This window comes from Erithacus rubecula (genome assembly GCF_903797595.1).
Source record: "Erithacus rubecula genome assembly, chromosome: 3".
Taxonomy (NCBI): Eukaryota; Metazoa; Chordata; class Aves; order Passeriformes; family Muscicapidae; genus Erithacus; species Erithacus rubecula.
This window is the reverse complement of record NC_136689.1, coordinates 114,971,638-114,998,770: the sequence shown is the minus strand read 5'-3', so window position 1 is coordinate 114,998,770 and position 27,133 is coordinate 114,971,638. Positions and strand designations below refer to the sequence as shown.

At 38.6% G+C, this 27,133-nt stretch overlaps 1 protein-coding gene across 2 annotated transcripts in view; it reads left to right on the top strand.

Annotated features, from left to right (window-relative positions):
• The window catches only part of CPA6 (carboxypeptidase A6), an 80,556-nt gene extending 58,913 nt beyond the window's left edge, over nt 1-21,643 (top strand). Inside the window, exons 6-10 of one of the 2 annotated variants that reach the window (XM_079301539.1) lie at nt 7,614-7,724; nt 7,971-8,061; nt 12,577-12,779; nt 17,781-17,865; nt 19,160-21,643. In XM_079301539.1, the coding sequence (XP_079157665.1) occupies nt 7,614-7,724; nt 7,971-8,061; nt 12,577-12,779; nt 17,781-17,865; nt 19,160-19,347 (678 nt within the window). In that variant the 3' untranslated portion in view covers nt 19,348-21,643. The remainder of the gene's footprint in view (nt 1-7,613; nt 7,725-7,970; nt 8,062-12,576; nt 12,780-17,780; nt 17,866-19,159) is intronic. The other variant, XM_079301538.1, reaches the window with a different exon arrangement.
• The last annotated feature ends 5,490 nt before the right edge of the window (nt 21,644-27,133 follow it).

Sequence of the window (27,133 nt, the reverse complement as noted above, 5' to 3'; positions counted from 1 at the left end):
AAAAAGAAATTAAAGTCTGAGGGCAGTTCTCAGAGGTATTTTGTTGTTTGTTGGGCTTTTTTTTTTTCATGCTGACATTGGTACTGATTTATTCCAAAGCCAGGCTAGAAACCTGTATTTTCACTCCGTAATAATGAGCTGAGAGAGACACACAGACTGTCTAAGAAGCAAAGTGGCAACATCTGCCCCCACTATTGTCAGCTTGAGGCTGATTTATGAGTCACCTCGTGGGATGCATATGGGATGCATAGTGCCAATTAGCCAGCCATTAGGCTTGTGGACCAGGCCCCAGAGAATAGTCTTTACCAGGAATTTTGCAGCATTCAAGACCTCAGATTCTTCCTCAAGAATGTTTACGAAGTGCTTGACTGCAGCCAGCTAAGGGAACCGCACACACAGAACTGGGGCAGATGCACTCAGATGCAGGGCCAAGAAAGAGACACAGACAGTGTTAAAAAGGGTTGGCTCTTCTTCTGCACTGCTCAGGCCATGTGGTCAGGAGGCAATAAAGCTATAAGTATTCTTTAAGATCTGCTGAAAGCCGGTGTAGCACTCATTCTACAAAATTCCACAGTCTGTGTCCTGATGGACAAAACATCTGCAATATCCTGCACCGACACTCAGAGCAGCACTCAGTCATTCATTCCAGTGCTGGAGCCCAAACTGTCAGGAAAACAGTTTCACATTCTGGATCACTGCTGGGTCTTCCTGAGCTCCATCAAAACCAGTAGTTCTTTAGGATTTGGAAAATTTCTTTCCCTGTTTAGTCCATAACTATCAGAGCCTTGAAATACTGCCTAATTATCAAATTCAGATAGCAGGTTTTTTTACCCACTTCAGAAATAGTCTGATCTTGGGGGCGTGTAAGATATTTATGTGAAGCAATACAGTAATGTTTCCTAAAGATTATGCACTTTATCTATCACTTGTCAAAGTCTTTTGAACAGGTACAACTGAAATGCTCTGTTCCCACATCCCAGGGTTTCAGACTAAAAGTAATTCAAAGGGTGCTCATTACACCTATATTTAGTTATTCTTTGAAACAATGTGTTCCACCACTGTGATAGGCTTAGTTTTTTGGGGTTGTCCAAGTGGAAATTTTGAACCATGGAGGAAAGAAAACATGAGTGCTTCTCCATACAGATCAAACATTTGTGCCAGTCCTTTCCTGGGTACAAGAATGCCACTGTTCCTAAAGTATCTTTGACTGATGGTCCTCAAAAATCTGAAGAGCTTTTGAAATGATTTGCAGTATTCCAAAGTGAATGAGAGGCATGCAAGGCCAAAACAAACATTGTACCTGTAGCTTTTTCCTTTCACCCATTAGCTGGATATTCTTTCTTTCCAAAGTCTGTTCCCTTCAGCTAAAGCTCTTTAGCTGATGTTGGGTTGACATTAAATAATATTTGCTCTTTAAATAATTGCATTTTCTTACTCTGTGAAATCTTCCTGAGTTTTCCTCCAGTTGATCAATTTTTAGTTTACCCTTGGTTTAGGAGAGTCAGAAGCTCCCCAGGGCTGTTTTACCCCCCTGCACCTTCACAGGTGCCAGTGGTGACAGCGCCACAAAAACTGGGCTTTTTTCACCTGGAAGGACCAGTCATCTGGGGACAATCTCTCCACAAACTGAGTCTGCAAGAGTGTGCTGCTCTTTCAGTAAACAATACAACCCTTGCAGCTTAATTTTTATTGTTTACCAGATTCTAGTCTCCCCAGCTGTCTTTTAAGCTGCCTGATTTCAGGGAAAAAGAAATGGACTCCTCTGAGTGCTCCCTATATATTCATTATCTGGAGGGAAAAATCCATCTGTTTCATCCTGCAGTATCTATATTTGAAACACTCAGCCTTACTTGTCTTTAGCTAATTCATTCTTCTCTGTCAGGAGCTTCTGCCTGAAACACTATTTGTTTTTTCTCTATCAGAGAGATCACCTCTTCCAGCCTCTTCACTCAGCACTTCATTCATCAGCCTTTCAGCAGCAAGAGGCTCTGGTACTAATGCAGAATTTCTTTTATCCTCATGATTTTTTTCCATCCTGCAAATGCTGTTCCTGCCATTTGAAGTTCATGTGCAGTATTCACACCTACGTGTAGTAGTTTCTGCTTCTACTCAACGTCTCCCTTCCACTCCACAGCTGTTTCAGTTCTGAATGTGTTCCCTTTTTTTGGCAGCCATCCCTTCTCTCTGAGTATCAGCATCTCTCTAGCACATGCTTGCTACTGAAAATCTGCACCACTACTGAGGAGAAGGAAAATAAAGTAGCAGTGAACACTATGAACAAGAGTTTCCTGGTCTGGGACCTCAGTTGTGATGCTTTTTTTTTTCTTTAATGGATAAAATCTAAGCCAATGCCAAAAAGATGGAGTGCAGTACCATGGTACCACCACAACGAGGCATGTGATGCATTGTTTTAAAGGCAACTGTGGCAAACCATTTTTTAGGCTGTGAAGTATCTCTGTCTCTTTTGATCCATGGTGGAATTTCCCAGGTTTTATTCAACAATAAAACAGTTTAGGGAAGGTTCTTTTCTTTGCTTATGCACCTTTACGATGACAAATTAAAAAAAAACAAAAAAAAAACCAAAAAAAAAAAACCAGTTAAAATTTTTTTCAGTTTTCCTTTTCCAAAAGAAAGTAAGTACTGCATTATTTTTTATGTGCACTTGCAGCTACTCAGCTGCATCTTCCTGCTTACCCACGACCTTAAGAAGGTAAAAAGTGTTTTCATTTTGCTTGCAGCTATTAATTTTTCACGATGTGAGTAGATCTCGATGAGAGAAAAGTAACACTGCAGCTGTGTTGTGCCTGTGATAGGAATTCTTCAATGGCACTTGCTCCTGTAAATTCCTATTTAAGTATTCATCACTAGGACAGTCAGATTCTATCCCCTGAAGGCTTTTAAACTGTTGTGTCTGTTCTTCTTCAAGGCATGAAAAGAATTCACATTGTTGTTCCAACACATTGGTTGCCCTAAGGAAGAAACTCTTCTCTGTATTTTAGCAGTCCACTCCTGTATGATGGTGCTGAGTAATTAGAGCCTCAGTAAAACTGCTGATAGGCAGTAACACTACTGTGCATGAAAAAGGACTGTGAAAGAAAATTCCATCTGTTGAACAATTTATTTGTTCCAGAAATGGAATTACAAACAATTGTTTGTAACATAAGTATTTAATTGTGTCTCAAATATTCAATTAAACCTTGTGTCCAAGTGAGTTCTCTTGAGTTTCCTGCAATGTGTACTACCATGGATCAACACAATTAGGATGTACAATCCAATAATTACATTTTTCAGAGGCCTATATCTTGATGGGCACTAATTTAATACGATTTCTAGTAAAGAAATCTGTGTTGCTCCTTTCAAAGCATTCACAGTGCTTCAGAATAACTCAGGCCTTTTTTTTTTTTGCCTGGATAGGCAGTCCTTGACTTGTTTGTAAGAGGTTAATCTTTTTTCTTTTTGTGCCACTTCTCTGAGTGGAGCCAAGAAGTTGTCTCTCCAATTTCTACTAAGGTCTGTGTAATTGTGAATCTTCTTTCCCACAAGATCCTGTCCTTGCTTGAGTGGTCCCAGCCTTGCACAAGATTCCTGGAGTGCTGTTTGCTTCTCAAACATGTTGATCACACCATCATCCTTCTGCTTCTTCTGTGCTTCAGTCTCTTTTCCATTTGCATCCTCAAGGAGCTAATCAAGTCTTTGGAATTCTGCAGATTCTTCTTGTCAGACTGTTTTTATGGGTGTTGAGGAGAAGTTGCAGCACACTCCTCTTTCTCAGTTGTTTCTGTGTTTCTCCTGTGGTAAATGTCTTCAAAGAGGAAGGAAGGTGGTGCTTTGTATTGAACAAAAAAGATAAATTAGATGCAGTTCAAGCTTCAGCCTTGAAAATTTGACCCTTTGTTTTAAGCCATTCGTTTTTAAATACTTGGCTGTATCTTAGCCTTAATAATGGGCTTACCACTCTGCTTGTGATTTGAATGCCAAAGCAGGACACTAACAGTAAAAGGGAAAACAGAGATAAAAAGCTGTAGTGTTTCCAAGAGCAGAGACTGAGCTAATTACTAACTTGCCAAACTGATAAAGTGGCAATGAAGGCCTGAATGGCAGATCATAGTGTCAGCCTGCTAAAGTGTAAGGTGCAGATAAAAGTAAAATATTGTGTGTTGCTTTCAGAAAAGATGTTTTAAGTGGTATCTTAGTAAGGGCAGAGAAGAGTTAATCCTGTTTTGCCAGAAGCAGTTTTGTGAGATTTCTGGCAGAGCAGTAAATGGAGACAATTCCTTGTGCTAAAATAGCAACTGTTTAATTCAGTATGATTGTTTAATTCAAAATCAGAAACAGCAAAAGCTGATTGTTACCTTAAATTTAATAATAATTAATTGTGGGATAGCAAATCCTTACTAAGCTCAACTGGGATTTCTCCTTGCTTTGTCCTTCTCAGTCAATCCCCTGATTTTATAAAAAGCCTAACTGCATCCTAAATCCATTTTACATTTTGTCTTTATTGCCTTGGCAGTTTACAATATAGCTCTTTTGTTTGCTTCATCCCCTAAATTAAATTTCCTATGGGCCATATCCTCAGCCAGCCTGAGGTATAGCTCTATCAACAACCATCACTCAGCTGATCAGAGGATCGAGCACCATCCTATTAATCACTGATCCTTTCCCCACTCCCTGCTTGCACGGTGTTGGCAGTGTTCCTCTATCATCTGTTCACTCACTAATAACACAATTCAGCGTTTATTGGGCTGGTCTGGCTCTCTGCACATTCAGCAGCAAAGCTGCTATTGATTGCATGATGGGGAAGCAGAATCCACTCATATTCTGAGAGCTCTCTTCAAACTAGAGTGCAGTTAATTCACTGATGGTTGATATTTGCCTTGCTCACATCACAGCAGAGAGAACACGTTTGGGTGGGGGAGCTGGTTCACATGACCTGTGCTGGGAGGACACACAGTCACATCACGAAAAGCAACTTGTGGGCTTTGCTCCAGCAAGGACACACCTTGGTAACTGTAGGGCTCTCTGCCAAAGATTATACTGTCTGTGTTGCCTAATTACATACATCAAATAAAAATACCAGATAAAGACAAAGTATTTTCAGCAGGAAGAGTGAATATGATCTCACTTCCACTATCTGTCTGCTTTCAAAGAAGAAAGCCACTCTAGATTTACTGTATTTTTTAATGAAATACTACTCTAAAAGGGTAACAAGGTTATTAAAAAGTCTATATATTCTTTAAAGAACAGAATTGAATGACAGATTTGGCTCTAAACCAACATTAAGAGTTTCAATTTTGAAGATTATTACTGGGGACTATAATGCTTTCCAAAGTCTCTTCTAGTATTTTGTCAATGACAACAGGCATTAAAATAACATAGAGTCACTATAAAACTTGGCATGTTGCTGCCTATATTTTGTTTAGGTTTTTAAATGACGGTGCTTTCACCTAGCAAGGAAAATATATTCTTCACAGGATTTAAAACATATTGTATATTAAAAAGTCTTAATTTAAATATTTTCATTATGCCACTTCTTACAAATTGTGAAAGGTTCTGAAAAATACGCAAAATTCATTAATGCAATTTTAACCAGTGTATTACCTTACATTTATTTATTTATTTTTTTTTATTATCTGTATTTTTTTTAAAGGAGATTATTTTAAAAGCATTTTAAAGAGTTTAGTCTTACAGTATTGCAGTTTAAAACACAGTATATAGCCCAGTGTAACAAAATGCGTAACTACAGATGTAACTGACAGCAAAAGAATGGCAGATACAAACACATATGCCAGTTTCATCATTGCTGCTGTGTGAATACACAGCATGGGGACACAACCTGAGCTTAATTTGCTAATATTGTCTTAAACGAGAAAAGCAGTAAAAAATCAAGGAAGTGGTGTGTGGTGCTTTATTTCCTCCTCAGCTAAACTACTTCTTCCTGAAATAAGCAAGATAAAAGTGTTCGTTTTCCTTGACTCACATTTTGAAGCATGGGCTGGTTCTGCTTCCAACTGTAAGAACAGCTTTACCAGTTTAATATCCATATTTACCATACAGGCTCTAAATCCTGTGCAGATTTAAGCCCAATTCACAAAGTCCCCTGTTTACTTCAGCACGTGTTCTCTGCATCTGAAATAGCAATGATACACAGTCCTTATTTTCATGGTCATTATTTTTGAGCAACTGTTGATAGGACAAATCAATGTTTTGATAAAACTAATCTTTTGTAGTTTCCTGAACCGTTTTTTAAAATCCAAATCTATTTGAAGACTTGGCTTTTTAATACAAGTTAATCAAATTTAAATTAAATAGCAGCTAAGAATTTTTTGGGAATTTCTGGTAAATGGGTCAGGGAACCCTCAATGGCTGGGACTTTCTCCTGGGAAGTCCATCAATATTCCCAGAAAGCACACTGTCATTCTCTTCTCCCTTCTAAATACCTCTTTCAGGATCTCATCCTAATATGCAGTGCTCCACACCACCCTGTCCCAGCTGCTGCCTAAGTCTCATTTCATTCTGTGCTTTGCCCCTTTGCCTTCTGTTTCTCACTGTCCCCTCCTCTTGCCTGGCTGAAACAGAAGAGCTCAGTGTGGAGCAGCACTGGGTGAGTTGGCTTTCCACAAGGATAATGTGCTGCCTTGGATCTGACAGTGAGGCTGAAGGACTTGCACGTGCAGAGCACTTCTGGGAGGCTGAGAAGCTGCTGGCTAAGGAGAAAGCACTGCACAACAGGGGTATAGTTAATGAACCACATAGAAGAAGTATTTACAAGTCCCACTAATCCCCTCAGCAAAGAAAAAAAATGTCATACTCCTCTGTAAATTTCAGCCCCAGACATGCCCAAATGTATGATTATTTCTTACAGGTATTCCACACTAAGCATCCATCAGCTCCCATGGCAGCTTCAGTAATTCAAACAGCTGCATAGCTAGGAGCCCAGAATTATTGAATTCCTGTACTTCACACTGCTCCCAAGCATTTGTCAATTGAAAAGCATTTAGCTCAGTTTATTTCAGAGCAAATGTTTCCCTTTGCTCCCCAAACACATGCTACTCTTCAGATCTGAAGGGCCAGAAATACTGCAGAGCAGAAGGCTGTAATCACAGTAGCAGGAGGAGAGGAGCCAGGCTCAGGAATGCCTCTGAACCCAGGTCAGTGTGATATGCTTTCCAGCTGCCACATGAAGCACTGGATTCCTTGCCTTATAAAATCAAGACTTAAACTTTGAAGGATGCAAGTTTGATGCCCAGCTATGACAAGGGACAGTATTTGCAAGAGAATGTGGAGTATAACCTTCCTGGAACTGGTAAAGGAGCATCTCTGTCACTAGCAAATAGAACTGCTGAGGAGTCTCTGATTTTACTGCATTTTTCTAAGATGCAGAATAGATAAAAAACCAAAAACTTTTCCCACCTAGACCTTTTTCACAGGTTCACACACTGTCTGAATTACATTTGCAGGAGGGTGTCAGCCTTTCACACACAGCTAGAAGGATGTCTGTGCTGCCATGAGAACAGATCTCTGTACTGCCAAATGACACTCATAGTCCATCACAATACTTAACTGGGAAATTATTTTTATTATGGAAACTATTTTGTTTTGCTTTTCTGCTTTAGGCTCTTCAGACATACCAGACTGATCCTGACATGAGAAAGATGCTAACTCAGCTGTATTTCTATATCATGCCTGTATTTAATGTGGATGGATATCATTTCAGCTGGACATATGTAAGTAATGGCAATAGTATTATTCAAAAAAATTATTCAGACAAGAAAGATCAAGTGGTTATTACATTATTGAAAGGTAACTGTATAAATCTGGTCCAGCACTTTGTGCCTTTCAAAATGGAAGCAAATTACTCCTTAAAACAGAATACTGAATATCTTTACCAGGGTTGGTTTGTTATGTGTACAAACAGATTTTTGCCAAAATAGAGTAATATTGCTATTTAAATATTTTGTAACTTATGCTAGGATCGATTTTGGAGGAAAACAAGATCGAAGAACATGAGGTTTCACTGTCATGGTGTTGATGCTAATCGCAACTGGAAAGTGAAATGGTGTGGTAAGTATGGAGATACTTTGGTGCCCAGTTCAGATTACCCTGTATTTAATTATCCAACAGAGGTAATTACCCAAGTAGGTTAGATCCCATCTGTTGTGAAGTGCTCTCTTTTCCATAGTTGAAGATTTTTTCCCGTGAAGCCATAAGCCAAGGCTCAAATCTTCCTACTAACTTCAAAAAAAAAAAGAGTTCTCAACCTTGGAAAAACAGACCTTGTCATCAGTAAAAACTTGTCATGGAGAATGTGGCAGAATTTTTAAAATCACACATACAGCTATTCTGTATTTTAGCAATCATATAAATAATTTGAAGCATAGCATTGAGAATGAACCATGACTTTTCAAGATTTACCTAACTGCAGCTTCAGAAAACATTTCAAGCTTCATTTTATTCAATTTGCCATTTCTCTGAAATTATTTTACCTTTGGAAATGTCAAACTTACTTTGCTGGCCTCCATGTCCTTAAGGCCATTATTATTAGTGATTTAATAAAGAAAGAAGGTGCTTCTAAATGCATGGAGATACAATTTTAAACTCCCAGCACTTCTGTAAGTACTTCATAAAAATTGGCCTGAGTTTTGCATGGAGAATGCTGCTGTAATGAAATAACTATCAGAAATTTGTAAAGGGTCCACCAAGAATAAAGGGTATTTTATTAAATCTTACCTAAAGATTGTGCAATTCACAGAGGGGTAAGCAGCCGTTAAAAGCTCTGTTGTAAGGAAGTAAGAACTCTTAAATACACAATATATACTTGCTGACCTGCCCTCCCATCTTAAGAAATTTCCTTCAGCTCTCTGTGCAGCTATTTTCTCATCCAGGCTTAGTCCATCTTCCTTATTTATATTAAAAGCTTGTAAAGACAAGAAATGGTGTTTGTGTAGTGAAAGGGCCCTGCCTTCAGCCCATCCCTCTTCATCTGGAAGTCTCTAGATGTTCCCACAATGCTCTGATTGCATGCAGGAGGGATGAGCACTGCACAGTCTGGGTTCTTTAAGTAGGGTTTTGAGAATTGTAAGGATAAATTGAACCTGAACAGATGCATACATTCAATCCAGTATGCAACTTTGAAAGTTGCTTCAAATTGTTTTCAACTCTACCTGCTCTAAGGAGAGGACTCAGACAGAAGCAATTACAGAAAGCCTGTGTTAGTTGAGAAACCCTCTGTTATAGAGGACAGGCCCAGGGCTCCTATCACAATCTTTAAGGGAATTTTATGCTGCAAAAATAACATAAAAATGAACCAGTCCTGCATCACTGTTACCATTCTTTACTTAAGTGTAAACTGCAGGTATTTTGGGCAACCCATTTACTGTTCAGAAGATAGCCATTGACATAACTGGAATGATCAGATCTCTTATAGTGTGTTGAAAGATATATGTTAGGCACTTATCAGTGCAAAATTAATACTCAGTGCATTTTCTTTCTAGTTCTAATTAATTTTTCTTGAGTTTCTCCTCCTCCTTCTTCCTGCTCCCTAACCACTGTATTAAAACACATTTTTTATTCAGTCCTAAAAATGTTTGCTTAGTTTTCGTTCAAACATTTTTTTTTCTAGGCTTAGTGAAACTGTAACAATACTCACACATATTGTGTGTTGTAATTCCCTACTTGTTGCATTTCTCTCCTTAACTGAACATGAAAGACAGGTTCCCACGCAGATCCCCAAGTTTAAAAAATAAAAATTCTTTCAAGTCTGCTTATCATCCAAACAAGCACATGCTCCACTTCCTGCTTTGGACCCCTAAGTCTGTCTGATTGTCTATTTTGATGGAGAATAAAAAGGTCTTTCATGAACTGGGCTGACTGGTACTCAGATGACCCTAACCAGTCACCTGGTGTCCTCATTAATATCTGACATCAAATGAGTCAGAGAAGAATCTGGATCATATCACACTTCAAGACTGGTGTAATCATGGTGTGTTTAACATTTAAAACTGCATGTGCTTGTAAAAACCTTTTCATTCAGTTCACTTGCACTTAGAGTTTTCAGACAGTCTTGAACTTCACAGTGGGGCTTCCAGGCAGGTGTGCTGTGGCAGAGACTGGCCTCAGCAAAGCTGCCAAATGCTATCAGCTGTGAGCTAGTCAGTGCTGATAACACAGCATCCCATCTGCCTTTCTCTCCCTTTCTAGTGCAGGACTTTGATGTAAGCTTTATGACTCTCTAGGGACCAAGCAAAGGGCCATACCACTGCTGGATTTCATGTTGCAGCGACCTGTACTCAAAGCAGTGCACACAAATTGCACACAGACCCACGTGAATACTGGTAGCAAGAACTCTGGGCAGAAATGACCCTTGTAATTCACATACATGTGCAATAATTGTTTAATGATAATGGAATAATAGCAACTTTAAAGCAAATCACCAGTACTTACAATTAATTTAAGTCATAGGGGAAATCTAAAGCGGTTGCATCCAAATCCCCAAGAGAGCACAGTGGGACTTAAAATTTCCAGCACATCCCAATTTCCAGTGCACCCCAGTGATCACTGAGGACAGTATCCCATACTGCCAGAAGCAGCTACAAGGAAGTTTGAAAATCCTGCTCTAGCTCATTCATCCCCTCAGTCATCCTCCTATACCAAAACACTGGTTTTATCAGTCTTGGCACACATTTCCTTTTTTCATTGGGTCTCATGATGGATGTTAGAGGATGCTTGTCCTCCCCTGGTATGCTATCAGGTACAAAAATAAGGCAGCATGGCAACATTTTACACAATCCCATTTGCTTCTCATGACTGTAAATTAGAAATGTCACAGCAGCTGATACATACTGTATTGACTCTTTTTTCATCCTTGAGTTACTTTAAAAGAACTTCATGTATGAAAATTGAACATATCCTTACATTATCCAAGGCCACCATGGAAACCTCTTCTTTTTATTGCCAGCCAGCTTCACTTAAGGTAAAGCATTAACTACATCTGGGATGGCACATGGCTCACCATAATAGGCTGAACAGTTTACAGAGTTTTTTTCCCTTCCCTGGCAGTCTCTAAACTGAGCCATATTTTACCATTGGGTCATTTTACCATTAGTTTGTAGGAATCCACTGTTTATTAACAGTGTTATCCATTGCCGTGATTCAGTGTACAACCCTGAAACAGGAGATGAAGTATCCATTAAAAAAAAAAAAAAAAAAAAGCTCTGGAGACTGTTAAATAGCTCTCCTGTAGCTATGTTATCAGAAAAGAAATCGAGGCAGAACGCTCTTGGGATTTGGATGACTTGGTGGCCATCTGTTCTGCATGGAGAAGACCATCTGCCCTCTCTATAACCCTCCTGTATCCACTGCAATCCAAGCACTAATACCCTTTGAAATCTCCACCTGTGGCCATTGAATGGTAGCCTCAATTTTCATCTTACAAATGAAACTGCATCATGAAATTCTCCCACTTTTTTTTTTTTCCCCAGCATTAGGTTGATTGCATAAGCCTGTTTTAGTTGATATCATTATGCCTTCTCACACGCAGCTCTTTTCTTATTAATTGAAGGTGGCAGTAGGAACACTATACATAGGAACACTATACAAAGGAAAGCTAATAAAACTCTGTTGCAGTAAGTCCCTGATGGCTCCAGGGAAGTTTGCAAACAAACCATTATTATTCTGCAGGTCAATGCAGAAACGTGTGGTATTTTGAAATTGCAGCAGATGAAAGAGCAGAGTCGATTTGCATAAATATTGTTCTTTTAGGCCCAGGCCCTAAGCTGTAAATGAGACGATGGCTTAGATCCAGAATTGCTAAATTATAAAGGAGCCACCACTACATCTCCTCTTCTAAGTTTCATCTTTCAGTGCCTCATGGGATATTATATGTGGGCTACTCCTGTACAGCTTGCTGCTACCTGAGAAAGTTGATGTAAAGATATCCTCAAAACTGAACCCCTGTCCCAAACCTGAAGCAAAGTTAGGTCCTGTGCAAACTGAGGTGATTTCTATTTTAACTGACTGAGAAGTCATCCCATGTGGCTACTCTTTCTTTCTTTTTTTTTTTCCCCCATGAGATTTGTAGGGGTAAAAATAGGCACTATTTGGTCTACCTACCATTGCAACCATCACTGTAGTAGGTAATACATTAAAAGCTGTAAAAGGCTAGATTTGTCCTGGGAGTGACTAATGAAAGAGGTATAGCTCTCTGATTTCACACAGACCAACTGAGACCCATCAATACTTTTAATCCTGCAATGCTGTCATAAAGTGTGCGGCTGATGTGAAAAGCCAGGGAAGAAAATACAATGAAGTCAGGTTCTCCTTTTTCAGCTGGAAAGGATGTATCCTCTGGGGAGAATCATGTGTAGTTGGCCAACTGGGAGCTTGGTGTGTCTAGATGAACAAGCAGGCAACTGCACTGAGGTCCCCCAGGCTCATGCCCATCAGGCACAAGATAGCACTTGAATTTGTTTATTGATTTTCACACTTTTTTCCACATGGACCAAAAGAGGTGGAGCCAGAAGCTGACCCTTGGAATCTCTCTGTAATTGTTCACCACCACCTTTCTCTTTCAACCTCTAGATGAAGGTGCTTCATTACACCCATGTGATGACACTTACTGTGGTCCTTTTCCCGAGTCTGAGCCTGAAGTAAAGGCTGTTGCTCATTTTCTTCGCAAACACCGGAAACAAATAAAAGCCTATTTGTCCTTCCATGCATATGCACAGATGCTGCTGTACCCTTATTCCTACAAATATGCAACTATTCCAAACTTCAATTGTGTGGTAAGTATATTAAAACTTGGAGAATGTGCTCCTCTGTATATTTTTTGGTACATTTTGTTTTGAGAGGAGACTTCAGTATGTTGCACATATGTAGTATTGAGCAGCACTTACTCTAGATCCACTTGCAATCACATTTCTGGTTATATAACCTTCACTCAGCATGAGTCGGTGGTAATTTGATTAAAATGGTATCATGCCTTTCATCCATCAGTCCCTCTAAATTACTTTCTAGGATAAATCCCTAAGTTTTCATTATAGCTATTATAAATTTATTTAATTAACTGTAATGGGAATTACATAGTTAGGTCCTTGGGCATCTATCTGAAATTCTGTCTCTTTATGCCCAGAACTTAAACACTAGGAGCACAAAGAAGATCATCTTCGATGTTATGAACAAAACAAAATTGAAACTGTTTATCACTTCAAGGAAGAATCTCTTAGATTTCACCAAAATTAAAGCTTCAATTGCATTATGCATCATTCAGGTCAAAATAGTGTTTTCAACCCTTTCAGACAAGCGGGTAATTAAAACCAGGAGCTCCTGTTTATTAGAAAAATTAATTAATAAATGTACATTTTTGATGCAAGCCTATTGATTCACAGATGAGTACATTTCATGTATTCCATGCTCATCCAAATGCAGAGCTATTCTCTCTGCTTGCAGTCTGAGGTCTGTTTTAGCCAGCCTCCTGTTCATGAAACCCCCCTTATGGCTTATTCTCTGAGGGACACATGGCTAAGCTTTGCTCTCTGTTTGCTCCTGCTCACAGACCCACATTGCACCAACCAGTCATAAGCCTCTTTCTTTTGCCCTCAGTCCTGAGTAAAATTGCATTTTTCATTTATCTCCCATTTTGACCTTGAAAGTTGCACTGACTCTTAACTTGCTGGTATAAGCTAGTTTTCTCCAAATGAGCTTAGTTGCACCTTAGATTTATCCCCTGCACAATAAATGATGTTGTCAGTCCCTGGGGCTTCACTGAAGTTTCACTCAGCTGTTCCCTCAGGAGGCTGCACAGCCAGGACTCCACAAACTAAACTCTCCTTGTAGCTTTATTTCTGTTGAGACACTTAAATTCAGTAGCTACTAAACATTCTTCTGTCTGATGCCATTCCTGTGAAACAGAGCAATTAGAAGTTAACTAAGCAGCCAGAGAAGCTAAAAATATGAGACTTGTGGAGACTGACCACCAAACCCTGTAATGACTGTGGATAAATTTATGAATTTTTTTCTACCTTCACACTCTTTTGGAGAATGACTAGGAGAAAGGAGTTGCCCAAGTGAATAGATGACTATTTAGTTACCAAAAAAAACATAGACTGGAAATTTGAAATCATAGGTTCTTATTCCTTTGAAGATCAGCAGGTGCAAGCATATTTTTTTCAAGAACAGACAACAGAGAAGAAGGTAAATATATGGTCTTAGGAAGAATCAGCAACTGCTCTGCAAGTATATGATTATTTGGTATCTGACTAAAATGTCCAGAGTAGTATAAGGCAATAGCAGATGCTATAGATGGGAAATTCACTGTAAGGAGAAGGAAGATTTATCTGAGCATTTTCACATACACCAATATATTTTGTTGTTCTTGTTGCTTAAGGGATAATTCCAATCTGAGATGGGGCACAACTGAGCCTCAGTTCATATACATTCTGCCTTTCCACCCATTGCTTTTAGGCCAAAGGATCCCAGTTTTTGATGTTTAGTAGGTGTTCCTCAGGTTTGCAAGACCTTGGATCAGGCTTCTCATTAGAGGGAGTGGAGCGCAGACCTAAAGGACCAAAAAAACCCCACTGTTTTAAACAATTGCCATGGTCAAATGGAAGCCAAATGCCAATTCTAAATATCTTGTCAGTATTTGAGCATCATACTTCTTTTCATTGTGGTCAGTCAAAAACAAGAGGGAGGTTGAAATAGGAAACTAAGTAATTTCCTGTTATTTATGAAGCTCATTATAGGGATCATAGCAAAAATTAAGGGAGTACTTGTTGGTTATTTATTTGTGTGTTTTAATACTTGCCTACAGCCAAAGGTTCTATCACCTGGTGGCTAAAAAATGTATAGTTCTTAATATTTGAAGTCTCAAAAATTATGACTTAGACTGAGGTTTCAGATTCTCCATTCCTCTTGGGAATTGCAGTGAGCTGGAAAGCAATAAATCTCTATTTCCTGACACCAATGGAACAAGCACTGTACATGGGTTGTGTACAGTGGAAACCAGTAAGACCCCACATGCATAGCAGATAAATAGCTTTTGGTGCTAACAGTGGGCTAAGATTAATTCTGAGCAGAAGAAAGGCTGTTTCTGTCTGGGTCAGATCATTCTACTGAGCTGTCAGTTACCATTTCAATTAAAGCGTTCAATTATTCAGAGCTGCTTTGAAACTGGAGAGCTGTGTACTGATCACAACATGCATATTCTGTTCTAATTTAGGCACAACTCTCTTATTAACACTCTCCTGAAATCTGTTTTTTTAAGATGCTTAAAATGAAAGTACTCTTTTAGATTGAAAAAACCACCAGCAGAAATACACATCCATCTCGAGAGTTTTAAATTTCACCTGATTTTCATCCTTTTTCTTCCTGTACTGTCATTTGCCTTAGTGTTTGCAGTGAACTTATATGGCATGACTGAGTTTGTGTACGTCTTTGCAAAAATCTGGTAATTTTATGTGGCATTTTCTCCTTGAGGGTGTTCAAAGACTGGTTGCCTGGATTTATTCAGTATCCAACCTGCACAGCATGATGCTGTTGAGAACTGTCCCTTTTTTGGGCACATGGCTCTAACAGTGGAAGCCAGCTGCATTCCTCAAGGCTAAGATCTTCCAGTTCACAGTGCCCAGGGATGCATGCCCACGTGGTGGACATGGACTTGAGATGCTCCTGGTCTGACCTCCAGATTGTTTCTGCCTCTGCACAGAACTCATTATTGTTGTGCTGATTATAAATGGCCATTGCCAAATTATTTCTTCAAAATATTTCAGCAGGATTATCTGTTGCCTCAATGCTGTACAGTGCATGACTCATGCACAGGGAGTTTTCCCATTTCTTCTCCTTACCATGGCACATTAATCAGGACTTTGTTCTCTACCCCTCTCAGCTCCTCCAGCTGAGCACTGTCTCCTGCTCCCTTGGCATCAGGCCTCTTGTCAGGCCATCCCAGCTGCTCACCAGGACCCTGGGATGATAAGCACAGCTGCTTGCAAATTTTGGTTGAGCAACAGTCTTGTATTTGGGACAGTGCAGGCACCAGACAACAGCACCTGGCTGCAGCTGGAGCTCCCCTTCCCAATCCCTGTGCAGCCACAGCCACCATGGTGACCTCACACTGCTCCCCTGCCATCCTCACAGGGTCCAACAACTCCAAACCCATCAGGTCTTGTGTGCCACAACTCAGAAGTCAAGGCATCTGGAGGAAAAGTGCCAAGTGACAGCACTTCTCCCTTCTCCCACAGCACAGCCCTTCTCACCATTGGTGCTGGGTGAGTCAGAGGTTATCCCTTACCCTGGCTGACAACCACATCCCAGCCCTGCAGAAGTTCCAGCAACACTGAGTTAAGCACTACTTGCCTGCACACACTCACTCATGGAGGTGGCAAGAGATGAAGCTGAAAAGGTCAGAGTTTCCAGCACCATGTCCTTCTGCCAAAAAACCAAAAATTCTGGTTGTGCCTAACAAATTTTTGTAATGGAGTAAAAATGTGCTCTTTCATTTGCTAAGAGGAGTTGCTGTGTAAAATAAACTCTCCAAAGCCCTACCTGTACATCTGGAAGTGAAAATTAACTCATTTTTGTTTCTGGAATGACATTTAAAGCAGTTTCTCAGGCTTGCCAACTCAGACAGACAAGGCCTGCATGGATCAGACCAAGGATTAAGCCAGAATCCTGACTCCTGACAAGGGTAAACAAGTGGAATGTTAGGAAAAACAGATAAATGGAAAGGCAGGTATAGGATAATCCTTCCCCAATTTATTCAATTTGTGCTTGATGAATAACAAGGCAAGGACTGAGCTCATGAAAACTTGCATAAACCAAACAAACCTTCTGTTCAAGGAAATAAAACAACTAAAACAACCATTGCTGCTTCATGCAGTGGTTCAAAGTCCAGAGCTTCTAGCTTCAAAGATAATAATTTCCTGCTCTCTATAGAGTGATGACTTTTCCCAGCCCTTATTGTGTATTTGCCAATATCCTTTTCTTTGGGGTAAAATTTCCTTTTGAGTATGTGCTTCATTTCTCTGTGTTTCAATGCACTATACATGTGTGACTCTCAGAATTTTCCATAGGCCAGACCTTCTGCACACAGTTGCACAGGATGAACCATGAGCCTCTTAAACAGCCTTTCAGCCACAAGCTGTTGCAATGTAGGCACTGATCTTCCCTGTACAGGATTGAAACCACATTTCTGAAATAGTGGAAAAAACTCTCCAAGACTACATCATCAGGTCCCAGAGAAAGTTAGACCAGAAGAGAACATTTACCTGTTGATCAGAGATTCAGGAGTGGAATTTGTCTCCTTCCTTCTTCCCACTCTGCTCACTGAACCACTGTGAGTGTCAACAAGACATCATTTCTCCTCCACAAGCCCAGCAGAGACAAGGTTTAGTGAACTGGGAAATTAATCTTCAGAAAATGCATGCATGGCTTTTAAATTGCATAAAAAAGAGATTATTTCATCTCATGGTTTTCCATGTCATCTAAATTTGTCATGTTGCTAAATTGGCATATATACCTATAATTACAAATACTAAACATCAGATCATTCATGGAGCAGTGAACTTTTATGCCATGAAAATGCCAAACTGAGTTTTTCAAGGAATTTCTGTCATTAAAAACAAATAATGCATCTATCCTTTACAATCATTTTAACTTAGCTGCCACAGACTCGTGGAACACAGCACTGCACCAGAGGTCAATGATCCATTGACTTAGGTTCCAATCACAATACAGTATTTAATTCAAAGCCTAATTTATGTATTTGATTTTTTTCTCCTCCCTAGGAATCAGCAGCCTATAATGCTGTTAATGCTCTTCAGTCAGCCTATGGTGTAAGATACAGATATGGCCCTGCATCCAGCACTTTGTGTAAGTTTTCCTTCTGCAGGTTTGTGACTTTGACCTTCCTACAGTAAGAAGGAGAACATCCTTATTATAACAAAGAATGCAAACACTATTTAAATGAAGTTTGTTCCGGTTTTGGGTTGTGAAGAACGCAGAAGAAAGTTTTGCAACTGATTTAGTCAGTTGATTGCAGTAAGATTAACCCAACTGATGCAATAAAAGAGATTAAAATGCAATGCACTTGGGAGTCAAAAGCCAGCAAATAACATATTCATACCATATAAAACTGTGGGGTTTTTTTAAATGAAAAACTAAGGTCTTAAAAACCATATCTTTATCAGATACTGCAAATGCACTACTAAGTTATAATAGTATTTGTCAGGCAATCTCTCTGTAGAGAGGTAAGAGAAAAAGAAGTTCCACAGGTCATAACAAGACACTTTTTTTTTTTGTTACTGAAACCCTGAGGTCTGGATGCTGTGGCTAATGATAATAGGCACTGAAAAAGTGAAAAGCTAAAGACTTTTCACAAGTAACCTCCTACATCTCCTCTGCCATTGCTGTTTCAACTACAGTTCACTTATCATGGGCCTCCATCTCACAGCATAGTCATCATCTTGTGCTCATTACACTACAGTCAGTCACTATGTCAAAGGAAAAGCAATGTGAATTAATGCCAGAATTGCAGATTACAGCATGCCACATGAGAGATTTATCTGTATAATAAACTGTGTCTTGGGTAATCAGCATAAGGAGATAACGAAAGCAAAAGCAGCACTCTTCCTCAGGAAGGCTTGTTAATATTAGACACCACCAATGCAAACACTCATGCTGTGGGGAAATGGTGAGAAAGTAAGACTAATGAAAAGAATTTTAAAAGCATTTTGAAAAGAAGATGGCAGATTACTTTACAACTTTCCCCCTTCTCACTGTAAATGAATTGCCTAAAAAACCCAATTAAACCTAGGAGCATGCAGAGCTCTCCAGTCCAGCTGGGAGATCTTTGTGGAAGCAAAGCTTTAGACTGTGCTCACATGGAGGCAAGAACAGTTTGAGGCTTTATTCTTACACAAAACAGTTAAAATATTTTTTCCTATGAAAAAAGGGTCTAATCCATATTGTGCTGAGCATATTTCACCAGGTGTTGGGTGCTTATGTTATTCTCTGAAGGGTTTTCAGGAGCAGGGCAAGCAACAGCTGGAGTTGCAAGTATACTCAATGAGTCCCAGACACAACATGCCACAAGAACCCTCTGGTAATTTCAGAATGACCTGCATTTAACATTTTTTTAATGCTTTCTCTGAATTGCCTCTTTCAGATGTGAGTTCTGGCAGCTCTATGGACTGGGCCTACAAAAATGGCATCCCTTATGCATTTGCATTCGAGCTGCGTGACACTGGCCATTTTGGATTTTTGCTTCCTGAAACACTGATCAAACCAACCTGCACAGAAACCATGCTTGCAGTCAAAAACATAACTCTTCACTTGCTGAAGAAATGTCATTAAGATGGATTTCTAGGAGCTGGAAGTAAATGTTTTACTCCTAGCGCTGATGCCTTTCAGTATGTTCAGTTGCCATTCTAAGTTTGGCCACTTCAGAATTCTAGAAGCTCATGGGAAATGTGATATTGTTTCTGACAAATTAACTTAGTGGAAAATGGAAAAAAAGTAATTCAATATCTGCTTTTCTAAAGTCCATAAAGTTGGTATACTAACTTAGTTACTAGTTTGGTGCAAAAGAGTTTCTTCTTTTTGCAAAAACCTTTAATTCCGTAATTTTGGTGAGGCTGTTCCTAAAATAAAGTGCCACTACCAGGCAGTTCCAGGCCTTACACCTTTCCCTAGTATGAAGACTTCCCATGGGGTCTCTCAAACCAAGGGATAAAGTTTACATTCATGTAAATATGCTCTGTGACCCAGCAAAGACCTGTATCTACAGCAATAAATGCCTTATAGTGGTATCTGGCTACACTGCAAGTGGTAGTGTGGCTTCCTTCTGTGTGTATAGGTACATACATACATATATGCACTTTTGTGATTTTATTTTTCATATTATGCAATAATTTGAATCAAGGTTTCCTTTAACTGTTCTGAGAAATCTACTTTCAAGTGTATATAATTGGAGTGGACTCAAAATCAAAATGTTGTCTTTGAAAATGTAACTTTCCTGTGATGTGTAAGAATTATAATGAAATACTGTTAAGATAGACAATATTCTGCTTTATGGAGAGACAAAGCAACTTGCCATGACTTGGAACTTGAAGCTGGCAGTCGACTGGTGCATCTGCTACAGACAGTGACTGCCCATTTCCACCAGCCAAGGATTTAGCCTTAAACTGTAATTAACTGATGTTTTATTTATCGATATCCTTGCAGCAAGTTCCGTGGTTCTTTGGCTATGTGGCTCTTCTTCCTGGAAGTTGCATTTTTTGCATGTTTTAAAGGAATCAATAAATTTTTAATGGATTCTTAAATAAGCCAGAGGTGAAGGTAGAAGCCTTACAGCTGAAATAAAGTGAATAAGCACCATGTTTGAAAGAATAATGAGAAGATAACATATTGAGGGATTTTTAGTACTTTTAAAATACTATTTTTTAAATCTTATTATATCTGCAGAAGCATATATTTTACTTTATGAATTTTGAATTTAATCTTATGCCACTGCATATTAACTAAAACATATTTGTTAATAAAATTGTCAAAGACTTTTGAAGTATTCTTCGTATTTTACTTGAGTTTTAAAACTTTAGTTCAAGTATGTAACAATTTTATCTATCTGTAAAACATTCCTGATGCTAAGGATGGGGAATTAAAAAAAAACCTACATCCTCTCTAAATAAGCACTTGAACTTAGCAAATGGGCAATCTTTTCAAGTCTTATAAGGGAAGTACTGTATTTAATTAATAATATAATTGTTTTCAGGACTGCAAAAGGCAATCATTGAGCAAAGATAACAGAATTGCTTTCTATTTGTCTAACATTTTGTTAATAAATGTGTTTATTTTACACAAGTTTCTGAAAGCTTGTTCAGATTTGTTTAATTCCATCTTTTTTGAGTAACGTAAGTTTCTGTTCTGGTTTATTAAATGTCTAGAGGACAGAAGCCCCCAAAATAGTAATTTCCAACTGTTTATGACCATAACCATTAAATATTTTGAAGACAGCAATAACTGTCTTTTGATGTGCACAGATTCCTGACCAATGGCCTTGACAGTGATATAAATGATTAGCACCAATCATTTTGTGTTATTCTGAATTTAGGTGACAAGACTGAACTTACTACAAAGACATAAGAGACTGAAGAAGATAATGAATGAGGGATGTCTGATTGGCATGAGGCAAATTTATCTCTGAATTGCTACAGTACAAGCATGGACTAGGAGCAACCAGATTCTTACGTGATGGTTTGATTCCTGATTGTAGTCCAGTAGTTCATTATGTGAAATATTTCAGCTTTATCTTCATAATATTGTAACTCCACTGGTAATGAAAAGTAATGGAATTCTTGGAACAAGAAAGGGAAACAAACAAATATCCTCATTTAGGTACCAGAAGGACCTAACATTTTAGACCTAGTTGACATTCTTGGACAGGAATAACTGCAAGTATTCCTAGATTTATCTAAGAAGCTCTGGCATTTAGAAGTACTTGATATCAAACCCTTCCCATGAATAAAGCTACATGCTAACATATGGATGGTGTCTGCTTGGATACTATGTATGACATACAACTGAGAACACTGAGCTGAGTTTTGAAGACCTGTGAAGGGTAACTTAATGCCCACAGCTGAATACAAGTGTAAATAGTCTCTGAGCCCATTAATTTTAGGGTCATTAAAGCTGATGGAAAGTTGCTAGGAAAGAATAAACACTGTTTACTGAATTAAATTTTTGTAAGATAATTTTTCAGAAAAGAGTGACTCTAAATGGAGTAATTTACCCTAAGGAAAAAACTAATGACAACCAGCTATTTGGATATGAAATAATGTATATCTTTGCTGACTTATAAATGTTACTTCTCAAGAACAGCTCTTTTTTATTTCTATAATTGCTTGCTTCTTTTCCCTTTGAACTTTTCAGCAATTTTTATTGACTACAGAACAACAGAATTCAAAGCTAATTTTGAGAAAAGTGAATTTATTTTATGATCATAGCTACAGCTTGTCATTCAACACAATAAAAAGTACATGAATAGCAAAATACTGTTTAGTAACCCAGCAGTCAAAATTACATATATAGTGATAATGTGAAATCCAGAAGTTACACTTCCACTGATTATTGATAGAATAATTACAACCATTTCCATAACTTGGAAAACTGCACTGTTGTTTTTTTTTTTAAATAGCTTTAAATTTTTATAAACAAACCTCTTGGATTAATTAATGTGAAGGAAACAGGTCCATGCCTCTTCAAATTCACACTTCTCAAAAACAAGTATCACAAATTACATTAAATCACATTCACAAATTGATAAAAAATTGTCTTTAGAGGTCAAAAAAGTATTGAGCTTTGTTTCAAACCTTGAACAAAGACCACTGCTGATGGGTGAATCTACTTGTGCATTTTCCAGAAATTGCTTCAGAAAGGTCAGTGTATTTGGTCACTCGTAACATATAAAGCCTATGTAAAATTGCAATTGCTTTCTGAGAACTGCAATACCTTTTCCTAAATTTGAATTGGAAGAGTCCAAATTACCTTGAATGCCAATATGCATTTATATCCAGAGCTTGCTCATAGGAAACAGCATTGTGCAGATTGAGCTGCCTACTCATGGACTGCACAAAATAGCCACTGATGGACAAGACTAATTCCTAAGGCTGGGAAGAAAGCTTTGTATTCCCTATGAAAAATGAGTTAATATTCAAATGCTCCAGTTTATTTATGTTAAACAATCCCTTCACTTTTTATATTGCATTCATTTTAATGGCACCGATCAAAGAATAAGATACTTGGTAGCATGGGTAGGGTAACAGGTACTTTTGTAAGCACTTTGACCTTTTCCTTTGGCAAAACTACTGCATAATTTCCATAGTGCACTGTGTTGTAGCAGTAACATTCAGTCTCACACATGCATTCGTGTTTTTGAAGCACATATTACCATCTTCAAGCAGTTCCTTAGCGATAGCAAAACACCAGAACAGTATCTCAGATGCACAGAGATACAACTATTGCTCTGCTGTAGAATCCAGAATAACAGAAATTTTAAAAAATTATATAAAGACTTTTAAAGTATAAACCCTGTGGCATTAGGTATACTTCTTAAAAATTTTTTAAATGCTCACAACAAAAAATAACTTGTAAATTTGTTGGAAATTTAAAAATCTTCTGTCCACAGAAAATGTACATTATTTGCCATGTGCTTAATGCATGCCTGATTCTTATAATTATTCAGGATAAAAAATTCAGGTCCAAACAGCTGTAATTTCCTTCTCCTTCATTGTAGGAGGGAAGCTGTGGGTGGAGAGAGCTGCCCTCTGAGTGACTGCATCAATAGATTTTCCAGCCCTGTCAGCACCACCAAATCAGGAGTACTGATGCTTTGTGGCTATCTTGGGGGAAGTGGAACAACTCCAGTGTGGTTTTCACTCTTCTTGGATGAACTTGCCTGTCACCCCACTCATGATGTGCTGGTTGAGCAGCTTGTTAGAAATTCAGCCCTAGGCAGCTCCTGGTGTCAAAAGGGCCTGCCTTAACAACAAGGTCTTCAGTTAACATCTGCAAGTTTGAGAGCTAGCAGTGAGATAACACATGATTCTCCTTAGAAAACAATGTTTGGAGCAAGGACATTGAGAACTGGGATCTCTTCAGTCTCCAAATGCTTGTCCTTGCCTGACAAGCAGAAAGTCTCAGGTCTCTCCACTTGTAAGGTAGAAGTCCTTTCAAGCCTTCTTGTGAGAGGCCACATCAAACACAGCAGGGCTTGCCCCTGGATTCAGACATCAGGGAATGCACTCATAAATAATAGATTCAAATGTTAATTAAAAAAATCTGCCACTGTCCCCAGCCATGCAGAAAGCATACTTTGCCTGTGACAAGCAAAATCCATCCATTGCCATAAAAAAGTGGGGTAATATATTCCATCAGTCCTGCCTGCTCTGAAAGTCCAGACACTTTAACACTGCTTGGCCTTTTTGAAAAAGACATGTGACAGAATAGCCATAACAATTAAATATTTTAAACTATTCCCAGGCCTTTAGGAGCATATACTTTATGTAAAATAATAGATTACAGCTTCTGAAATAAATACTGTGGTATGACTGGGAGCAGAGGTGTTTTAGTCTTTTTTGCGGACTATGATGTGCCAGGCTATTCCTTTGCATACCAGGATGGATCAATGTTGGGAGGAGTGTCTCTTTTTGCCAATTAATGAAGCTTTTTTTCCAATTCTGAGCAGAATATCAAGTTAGGCCTGAAAACACATACACACAAAGGAGTCAGATAAAATGGTACTTCAAAAACAGGATTTTCAGTTTTCTTAAAAATAATGCAGCTGTTAAAACATGGCCATAGTTTTCAAGTGGCTTACTATTTTCAGCATGTGATAACTGAAAAAAAACCATTTATAATTTGAAAGCTCAGCAGAGATGACTGATATACTCACTGTTTAATTTCCCTTGTTTCATTTTGCTTTGTTCCTAGATTGAGAAAATCTGTTGATTGGGCTGAATTGATGGAGTGCAGTCAAAAAGCTGAGTGTAAAGGATTTTTCTGTGCCTAATGAACTAGAAATAGCTACTTCAAAAAAAAAAAAAAGTAACTTTGTCTATTTTAAGTTCTTTATACAGACTAATTGCTTTACACTGTTTGAATTAAACTATCACAATCACAGAGATGGTTAGGAAAGATCTATTATTATTTTGCTGTGAGCCAACCAGTTTCCTAAGGGTTAAAATAATGACATGCCTACCAGTGTTGCAGGAGAACCAGAGCTGCTCTTTGGCTTGATTCAGATAGCACAGTACTTGAGCCTTCTCTAACAGGACAAATTTGCTCTATCATGCTGCAAGCAACTCCATTTTTCTCCCTCCATTTCAAAAAAGAAGTGAATACTGTCTGTTGGTGACAATTTCAGGCTATAAAAGAGCCTAACTTTTGGTACTAAATTTAAAACATGAACCTGTTAACATGTGTGAACTTCCCCACATACCTACGCAGAGCCATTTACACACAAACACTGTGGCTGGCTGCACAACGTGTACTGTGTGATGGTTTATGTAATGGTGTAGCTGCAATTCTTGGCAACCACAGGGCTGCTGATGGCAGGCAGCATGTGTTCAGCATCTCTCCTCTGCCTGCTGGAAGCACACGCAAGTTCAGCTTGTCTGGCCGGTTCCCTAAAAGCCCTTTGACACTATTTCACTGCTGCAACACAGGAAGTTCTCACTTCTGCTGCAGTGTGTCTCTGTGGGTTATCTGCTACTACTGACACACCATCTACAAGCTCCCCTCAAGGGCCAAACACTGTGTGCTGTACCCTACTCATAGGTCAGGTTTTGCTATTATGAACATTAGGACAGAGGTTGTGAGAGGATGTTATGCACAGTGTTGTAACACTGGAGAGTTTACAGGTCCATACTAACTGCCACCAGTTTGGATTTTTGGAACTGCTTCAGCCCATTAACAATTCTTCTATCTATTAACCATTTGCAGGAATATATTTTTAAATAGTAATTTAAGACCAAAAAGCCCCCTTATCTTACACAAAATTAAAGATTTTATTTTGAAATTTTTTTTATTTATTTTAATGAGGTTTCTTTTGTGACAAATGAAGTCTCTTCTGAGAAGCTGAGGTAGAAATAACATGAAGTTGCTGTCATGCTGAAGGCTGTTTAGAGAGCCAGTGGATGCTGTCCACTACCTGTCAAATACACACTACCCAAGACTGCAGATAATAAGTGCAACCTTCAGCAGAGGTCTCAGCAGAGACCTTGCTGCAAAAATGTCTGAAGACCAGGATATTCCTCAGACGGCAGTTTTGATGCAGACTGGCTAATGAATGTTGGGAAGCTGTTCTACAACACTCTCCTCTGGAGCTGAGAGTAGGAGCATCACATTTTCACAGCTGTCAGGACTGCACTGTTTAAAAAAACAGTCTGTTGTCAGAATTTTAACAGAGAAAGGAAGGTCCCCATCCATTTCACGCTCCTCTGCACAGCACCAGGGAAGGGCTCCCCTGCTGGTGTGCCTGGCTGCAGATCCACTGGCACCCAGCCCATCAGAAACAGGGTTGTTTAAAACTGATGGAATCACTACCTTGTTTTTCTTTTGACTTTATGAAAATCATAAACAACCATCGGTGCTAAAGCCTGAATATGCACAAGAATAACTCTCTCCCATTTAGGTGGCTGTTGAAGGTCACACCAAAAGGTGATTTATAAGAAATCCCTTTTTGGATTCAGCAATTTCCATTCTGTTGAAAACTAATAGTTTTTATGTACATGAGGGAAAAAACAATCCCAGAAGACAAATTATTAATGGAAAGTTTTATACAAAACTATACCAAGTACAGTACATATCATCTTCATGGCCTAATTCTGAATCCACAGAGCAAAGATGGGACATTTGGAATATGTTTTCTATTTTCACTTGGTATCAGGACTAAAAATAAGGGCAAAGGACAGAAGTCTATAACACAGAATAGAGGAAAAGTCTGCTCCCTAAAAGCAGCAGATATTAGCTAGTATAAAAAGGCATTTGTATTTTTAACCAGGAATGAAATCACTGAAGCACCAATACTTTAGAAAGATGAAGGAAAATAATGTTGAATAATGCTAATGTTTGAAAAATCCAGAGCGGATGGGTCAGATGGCACATTGGGAGAGTGAACAGCTATCAGTGACTTAACAAATAGGTGGAAGAAAAAAAAACCTAGAAAAAATTTGGCAAACAAGCAAATACTTAAATTGAAGGACACTCTGTGAGGAGTATAAAAACTTCATCCTAAAAAAGTAAAGTAAACAGATACTATCAGGACTATTTCTAAAAGTAACAGATAGTAATTGTATTAATAAATTTCTAAAAGTAATTATTTCTAAAAGTACTGAAGATGAGAAGGACACTGAAATGAACAGAATCACTTCTTTGTTCATCTGATAGTGTCAAAGCCCATCATGAAGTTTCTTTTACCTAAAAAAACCTTGGAGTACACCCACGGGGACAATGTTGATTAATATTCAGTGACCTTGAGACATAATTAATTTTTGGTGTATGAGGATATTAGAAAGAGGTAAAAGGTATCTATGTAGTATTGCTTACTACCTTACTTGGCAATAGGAGTGTACAAGTTTGCACT